This window comes from Pangasianodon hypophthalmus, chromosome 22, assembly GCF_027358585.1.
Source record: "Pangasianodon hypophthalmus isolate fPanHyp1 chromosome 22, fPanHyp1.pri, whole genome shotgun sequence".
Taxonomy (NCBI): domain Eukaryota; kingdom Metazoa; phylum Chordata; class Actinopteri; order Siluriformes; family Pangasiidae; genus Pangasianodon; species Pangasianodon hypophthalmus.
In genome coordinates this window covers 14,995,545-15,003,954 of record NC_069731.1, presented here as the reverse complement: position 1 = coordinate 15,003,954, position 8,410 = coordinate 14,995,545, and the positions used below count along the sequence as shown (strand labels likewise).

Sequence of the window (8,410 nt, the reverse complement as noted above, 5' to 3'; positions counted from 1 at the left end):
AGAATGTACCATAATGACTGTTACAAAAATTATCGCATTTAAGGATTTAGGTTTAATATATAAATTTCCCTATTATTCCCTATTAATGATGATAGCAATGATGATGATGATGTACAGCATGATTCCTCCATGCAAGTGCTAGTCTTTTCCAGCACTCAGGTTCCTTTACATTTTCTGTTTTCTATAGTCATGTGTAGTAATGTGCTGATAGAATAACACACTCACATCTGAACTGTCAATCAGTCTGATGAAGATAAAATAAATACTAAGAGACTGAGAGCTTTAATACGCGATATGGGAGGCACAGAGTTGTGGCTATTTATTTAAAAAAATAGCCATTTCAAAAGGAGATATATTAAAGTATACAGTATACTTGGGGTGTGCTGGTAACATCCGAATCTCTCTCTTTTAGTCTGTTTTCTATCCATAATTTCATCTCTCTCTCGTTTCTCCTCCCTTTCTCTATTTGCAGGATTACACTCTTCCTTAATGGCTAGTCAAAACAGAATTAGCTGGGTTTGTTATGTTTTAGCCCTGCATGTGATGACCCAGACTTTCTCAAAGACACACTCACCGAATCCAGGGATTACTGGGTTCAAAGGTTAAATTTTTTTTTTTTTCTTTAATCAGAAATACACCGAGAGGTTCTGATGTCTTAAACTATTGTGTAGTTCTGTGGTTGATAAAGATACTCTTTCAGTATTGTATGTATGTATAAATTCTACATTTCTGGTGCATTTTTGTGCTTCTCATTAAATGGCGTGTATTACTTGCATATGTAATAATGTTACTGTTGTCATAATGTGTGTTAGACTAATTCACTAATAATAAACTCTATAAATTGAGTATATACTCAATGCAATTTGGTAATATTGCACAGACACACTCTCAGTTCAGGGATTACCTGGGTTTAAGAATAAATTGTCAGTAATGTTTAATCATTTCCAGTTTCCAAGACATTTCCAGTTTGAGATGACCTAAATTCCTATATACTTAACATATACACATCCTTTCCATATATATATATATATATATATATATATATATATATATATATATATATATATATATATATATATATATATATACTTGATTTTCTTTCTTTTTCATACCAAAATGATGCTTTAGGACAGAAAGTGTCTAAACCAATGCTACGAGATAATTAGGAAGATTCAGAATAGCTGGTAAAATTGCAGTATAAATAATAATATCTCTGTGCAAATAGGTTTAAAATGTTTATTCATATAAGTTAATATAAGATTTAACAGCTTTTCCAAGGAAAGTGGTTGTAGTACATATTTTTGAAGCATAGCACCACCTGGTGGTTTTTTCCTGGTTATTGGTGTTGGACAGGTACAAATCATCTTCTCACTAGAATTTAATTTTATTAAATTTAAAATTATAAGACATGATATACATAATTTATTTTATATTAAAGTGATATCAAGAGTGCACCATGTAAAAATAAATACATTTGTTCATGCTTATGATATGAGATAAACATGTGTGAATGTTTGAGCGTGTTGAAAGATTTGAGTAGAGTTTCTGGAAAATCGCATTTACAGCTATGCTTACAGCAATCAACGTGTGTAAATCAAAGTGTATTTAGTTTGGAAAAATGTTAAGTGATAAGGTTCAGCTTTAAGTAAAGTGCTTCAGTGTTTCATAATTTTCATAATAATCCTTCAGTAGTCCTAAGAGTTCAGTCTTTTACCTGTGTTACAAAATCAGCAAAACCAGCTTCCACAAGTAGGATGATATGGATCTTTTCTAGCTTATATTGCTTTTGATATTCATGTACTTTAATGTGAAAAGAATACTTTTATATCCCAGAGAGCACAATGAAACACAATGGAAAATAGTAATTTGTTTCTATAATAACCAAACGTATGTATTAGTAGGTTATGGGTTAAGGTTAGGTATTTATAAGGTATTTAGGTATTTATATATACCTCCACCATTAAAATCTATAAAAAAGATTTTAATGGTGGAGTTTTTTTCCCCAAAGTTGATTATGATGATGACGATGATGATGATGTACAGCTTGATTCCTCCGTACAGGTGCTGGCCTTTAAAACCAACACTCTGTTATGCATTATGCATTAAAGAGGTAAGCTTTCACTCACTAGGTTAACTTTTGCTTGCTAGGTTAGCTTGCAAAGGTAGCTTTTGCTCACTAGTTTGCTTTTGCTTGCTACATTTGCTAGGCTTGCTTGTACTTGCTGGGTTAGTTTTCACTTGCTTGCTGGCTTTGCTCTAGTTTTCAATAGATTAGTTTTGTGTTTGACCCAAACACATTCAAAAACACAGTTTAAGGAGGAATGTGCAGTTTTGATAAAAGCTCTGTGGGAAAAGTTCAGCCACTTTACATGAAAAAGAGAGTACTTCTGGTTAAGAGTTTGTACACGTTGTAAACATTAGGAACTCTGAATATTACCTAGACTTTGTGCATACAAGACAAACATTAACTTAAAAACAAATTTAGCTTCCCTGAGACTTGAAACATCATCCTCAAGTTGTTAGAGTCTTAAAAATCTGTCTGAACGACTTGTAGTGTAGGAATTATTTGTGTTCACTGTGACCATTCCATCCACTGCATCTGACTCGTTTTGATTCCGCGGGTGTAAAGCACTGTAGTAGAGGATCAGGAATCCCAGTCCCATTGTATTAGATAATAATATGAAAACTGTTACGGGTAAAAAGAAGTCTGATTCTGCAGTCCTCGGTATGACCAGGAACAGGAGAACAGGAGCTAAGAAGTTATGCAGCGTGACAATCATGTAATATATGCTCATTTCTTTTTTGGTTTTCTTTCCTTTTATGTTGAAAAAGGTGAAGATGAGAATGACCCCGACGACGCTGCGATAAAGCTCCTCCAAACACAGCGATGTGCAGAAATTAGTTTTTACCACGTGAGCCCCCCAGGTCATTATTAGCCACATGAAAAATAACACCAAGATGCTATAGGGAGTCAGCATGATGAACAGAGCGAGGCTCAGAATGCGGGCGGTGATTGTTAAGATTTTATAAAACAGGTAGATGGCTGTAGGAATTCCACGTGGCATTTCTTCGGTGTTGGGGAGCGATCTGCGTAAACAGCGCCAGTAATCCACTGTGCTCCAGGCTACATTTAGGAAGGATACGACCATGCTAAGATCTGCAAGACAAATAGAGCAACCTGTGTGGTGATTGATTGTATTGTGAAATTGAACCTTGGTGTTGTGTTAAGTACTTAGCAATGTTCTGTCCTGTTCACTCTGTCTCAAGTCATTAAATGTCAGTAGTGTGTTTACTTTATTAATATCACTATTAATATCTGAAAAATGGAACAGAACGGCAGAGAAATAAGAGAAAAGTGTGGAACACTGCACACTTTTTGTACTCATGGGTTTGTAACCTGCTGAAGGCTGGATCCATCAAGCACTGTTGCGATTTGAAAATTTCAAAATGGCCGACACACTGAGTGAAAATGCTACTGTGGCGAGACAGCAATTTATGTTTTGTAGCTAACGTTAGCTACTGAGATAGTGTAATCTGGCTTATTTAACACCTTATTTTATTTAATAATTTGTTCTATATAGTGATATACTCCAATAACAATCCCTCAAGGGTTGTGTAAGGCTAACTAGCTAGTTCTATTTAATGCCTCATTTAACGACGCTAATAGCTATCTAGCTATTAACGTGTAGCTGAACAGCTCCAGTGACAACCTCATATTGCTGTATTAGCTATCTTATTTATTAGCATGCTAACACAATTAATCTAGCTTTATTAAAGTGTAAGCCAGTTTTTAGTTTTATGGTTATGTTTAATTTATTTCAGTCTCTCATATAATTAATGTGACCTGTGTAGAAGCATCGTAGATACATGCAAGAGACCCCCATGGTCACCACAGACAGCATTAGGAGCAAAAAGTTTAGGGCAGCCATTTTGGGTTTTAAAATGGAGTGTTATTTCTGTGGAGGCTGTTCACGCAGTGATCTGTCATTTCCGTTTAGTGTTTATTGTATAGAAGGGTTTGCATTGGTAAAAATCTATGCACTGTGATAGAGTGAATTCATTTGTGCCCAGTACTATGCAAAAGAGTGCCTAGTGCCCAATCCTACACAGCTAGTTTAGTGCCTGTCAGGTGGCATGCACTGCTCCAGGCTGATCATAGTGAATCAACTTCTGGCTCATTATCAGCCTAAAATGTCCCAGTCTCTGCTGTAGACATCCTTCATCTAAAGAAGGCTGCTCACTGCCCTATAGGGAGGCTTTGTTGATGGACATGAGCTTCAATGCTGCAAGCTTTTACCTCCAGAATCAATTATCTCGGCTGAGCCATATCATCCACACAAGTGCGTTTTAAGAATTGGTATGTCCTTACATAGTACAACATGATACACAGATTTATTATTATGCTTATTATTTATTTTCATAGTAAAAGGAAAACTTAAAGAATCATTCAAAATGTAATGTGTAGCCAGCGTATGGCTGTTAACTGGGTGGGTTTGATGTGTTATTTGCTGTTGTTAAAGACAACTAGTCAACTATTATTTTTGATTTACCAGTTGGTTAGTAAAAATTAATATTCACGCAACCCCTAATGTATAGTGGGCAATTTAATACATCAGATATCAGAGAATTAGTCACTTCACTTCACTTCACTTGAGTGGACTTTTAATTTTGAAAGAATGGTGTTCATCCTTCCCGTACAATTTTACAGTTCCAGAGACTTGTAGAATCCATGCCAAGGGGCACTGAAGCTGTTCTGGAAGCTTGTGATAACCCAACAACTAAAACATTATTTGATTTTTGGTCTTTAATTTGTCTATATCTGTATATAAGGTTATTATTAATATTATTCTTATGTACATTGAATCTTACGCTGAGGACTCACACTGTAGTTTGGAGGTGCGTTGGTGCTGCAGCATGATGTATGTCTGCAAGAGAAGCTGAGGAACGCTCTCCAGAAATGTCTCCATCAGCCGCAGCATGCTCAGATCAGCCGCCAACCCAAACAGCTCCATCTCATTACTCGACCTGGAGCGTGCCCTCCATACACAACTAAAGCTCCTCTTCAGCAGATCATAGTACCTACAGAAGAAAGTAGTATAGACACTATGAAGGTAAGGAATTGCTCTGGCATTCGTCACACACTCACCTGAGTTGTTCCTGTGGTTTCTGCCAGTGTATGATCCTTTGTTATCGATAAAAATGGACAAAAGGACACAGAGTCACAGAGCTAAAAGCAGTAATAACACACTTTCTTCCTCAGCACATGGTTTGTTTTCACTCCTTGCAGCATTGCACTCCGACTCAGTCATATATATATTAATTATTCTTGGCCATAAGAGTTCCTTTAAGAATTAGGAAATGTTGCACTGATCATGAGTGGAGAAAAACTCCAATTGATTAGACCTATACAGATATTTTAGCTTCACGTTATATATACACCTTTATTTACTGACTGAAATGAAGGCCATCACTGAAATATGAATGGCATGTGCAAGGAAGCTGATGTTAACGGAATATTGATGTGCGTGTAACGTAACCAGTATCTGCTTAGCTGTAGGCATGGAATGGCAACCCAGGCATGCTTACAACCACATACTTACACAGAAATATTCCAATTCCTTTACGCATATAAAAATCATATTCGGAATACGGCTGCAACCCAGATATAGTCCTTAAACGGAATTTTATGTGTATGTAAACATTTTTTTTTTTTCATATTTGTGTTTCTTGGTTTCACAGTTTTTTTGGTTGTTTTGTTTGTACTTTATACAATAAATTATCAGCACTTGCATCCGCCTCCTCTACGATTCCTGGCATTGTGTAAATGCTTCTGCAAACGATTCATGAATAAATTCATTTGGTTTTCGCAGTGTTATTTAAACAATATAGTTTGGGTTATAATATAAAAATCAGTTGTAGGGTTGAGCACCATTTCTTTTGATTACTTTTCTTGCTTTGTGTTAGAGATGTAGAGTAGAGTGTTGCACTGGTGTTCTGGTTTTGTCCCAGAGTTCCAGATTTAGATAGTATGGCTGCAAAATATATTGTTTGTTAATCAGTATCACAATCATTCAGGTTACTGTGTGCTGAATAGGTTAATGTTCTCCCCATATCCGCATAGGTTTCTTCTGGGTTCTCTGGTTTCCTCCCATCTCCCAGAAACAGGCCAAGAAAATATAGTCATTATGTACTACTGTATATCATCAATGGGTCTCAGCCTCATCTGGCAGTCCCACGTTTGGCCACTAGGGATCGCCTTCTCCCAATATACTGTATACTTTTCCATAGTGACCCCTAATATTCCCACACACACTCATTCCGGCATTCCTACATGTACATGGTAATATAATATAATATAATGAGCATGTACATTCCTATATGCGCATTATGTTATACATAGTACAGAACAAACAGTCTCAGCTGTTTGAAATCAAGTTCCCATTAGTCAGTGTATGCAGTACGCTGTACACAACACCTGACCCCGCCTCTCACTCTTTGTGAAGTCTTGTTCTCATTCTTTGCATAATGCTTGGCTTTGGTTTTGTTTTCTGAACTTTCGACTTTGGCCTGTCTGTGTCTAGATAACGCCAGAGTATTCTCCCTTCAGTGTGAATGTATCTGGTTTTAATAAAACTTTGATTTACCTTTTAATAAACTCTGCCATTGAACACACCTTAGTTGTGTTGCTCTGGATTTTACATACTGTGGGAGATGCATGTGACCGTCTGGCTTACTGTCCTGTCATCAGGCTAATCAGTAACTCAGTGTAGCCTACTTATCTTTAAGGTGTTCCTGTTGGTGACGGTGATAGGATAGTCCCGAGCTTTCAGAATTATTCACATGCCATTCCTTTAACTTACACTGTAATAGAGGAAGCAGCACGTACACAAAATGAAAGAATTTGTGTTTTAGAGCTCAGAGATCTTCCATGCTGGAGTAATGTAATACATAGAGTTTTTAAACCCATGACATTAATTCAATGAAGTTTAAAGCATCAAATACATTTCTTAGGGCTTTGTATAATAACAATGGGTGCCATAATGTAATGTTTTTAAAGGCACAATTTGTCCAAAAACTACTTCAAGTGTAGTAAGAGTTTCAGCCTGTAATGAACATTTACCTGGTGAAGAAGCCTAGGTGTAACAGATGGAGCAAGCCCATATGAGTTGCATATGTATGTGTCTCCTCGTCGTCATTATAATCATCCCTAAACCAAGAGTAGCTGAAAATCTGTGTGCACAGAGATCCGATGAGAATAAATATGAGTGTCAGTGCAAACCAGGTGTAGTGTCCTTCCCTGAAATATTGCAAGCTCAGAAGGAAATCCGATGCGATATCCACCACAGAGAAGACCAGTCCAACAAAAGTGCAGATCCACCGGAATCTAGTAAAGCCCATGGCTTTGATATCAGAGACGAGCTAGGTGAACATCCATGTTTGTGTGGTCCCGTAATTTTGTTATTGCAGGATTTCCAGACTGGGAATACATTTTCAGCTTCATCATCTGTTCAGAAACAGAGACAATGTTAATGTCAGACAAGTAAAACAGGTTAACATAGGCTTATCATGATGTCCCATTTTAACTTGCTATGTCTAATCACTGCACTTTGCTCCTCCATGTATTAATCGCTGACTTAAAACTGGGCTACAGTTCAACATATTGTTCGTCATAAATCATAATGTAATCACTTACAGTCTAGGAGCATCTAGATCTATTCACTAGCTGTTCTTTCCGTGAATGTTTAACATAACTTTCATCTACTATATTCTTCTATATTCTCCTATACAACACTACTACAATACAATCTTTATATCTGCACCATTACCTGACCACAACACAGTAACTGTGTATTGTGAAATCAATATAAAATATTATCTCAAAAGAGATTCCCTTTGTATCTGAATACAAATAGGCGAAAAGTGCTTACCTTACGAGAGCTCACACACTTCTGCTTCCTCCGTTTCTTTGAATGTCTGTGCATTCTCATAACTCGAGATCACCACTCCCTTCTTTGTGTCTCTGTGTCAAAATTACAATATGACGTAATATTCCCACACACACCCATTCCGGCAGTCCTACATGTACATGACCTAGTACACTGTATATCTACCTAGTGGCTCATTATATTATACAGAGTACAGAACAAAATGGCTCTGTGTTGCAATTAAATCAGGAAAAACATCAAGCAATTGTTCAGCCAAAGAGCTAAACCTGTGTATTTTAGCATTTATTAACTGGATACTAATATATCCCCCTAAATAAAGTGCTTGTAGGGTAAACTGGTGAAGCCTTTAGATAAGAGACATACACACAGTGTACTCAGTGTCAATAGTTCTATTTCTTTTTATAGTCAAGAATCCAGAATTATTGGCACCCGTCAAGAAAATGAGTACAATTAAATATAGAAAA

General features: G+C 36.6%; 1 protein-coding gene across 1 annotated transcript; it reads right to left on the bottom strand.

Moving 5' to 3' along the window:
* Positions 1-1,184: 1,184 nt before the first annotated feature.
* xkr9 (XK, Kell blood group complex subunit-related family, member 9) lies at positions 1,185-8,089 on the bottom strand. The gene is made up of 4 exons (XM_026937830.3): positions 7,929-8,089; positions 7,121-7,504; positions 4,883-5,079; positions 1,185-3,157 (listed from the first exon to the last, which is right to left on the bottom strand). Exons 2-4 carry the CDS (start codon positions 7,396-7,398, stop codon positions 2,520-2,522), a joined length of 1,113 nt encoding a protein of 370 aa, XP_026793631.1. The 5' UTR covers positions 7,399-7,504; positions 7,929-8,089; the 3' UTR covers positions 1,185-2,519.
* Positions 8,090-8,410: the final 321 nt, after the last annotated feature.

What these genes read in the sequence shown, in the direction of transcription:
- xkr9 (XM_026937830.3), bottom strand. Translation starts at nt 7,398, where the DNA reads ATGGGCTTTACTAGATTCCGGTGGATCTGCACTTTTGTTGGACTGGTC. An exon ending in CACCTAGGCTTCTTCACCAG is followed by an intron (nt 5,080 to 7,120) that starts GTAAATGTTCAT and finishes TTTCTTCTGTAG; the next exon opens with GTACTATGATCTGCTGAAGA. An exon ending in ACGCACCTCCAAACTACAGT is followed by an intron (nt 3,158 to 4,882) that starts GTGAGTCCTCAG and finishes TTTGTCTTGCAG; the next exon opens with ATCTTAGCATGGTCGTATCC.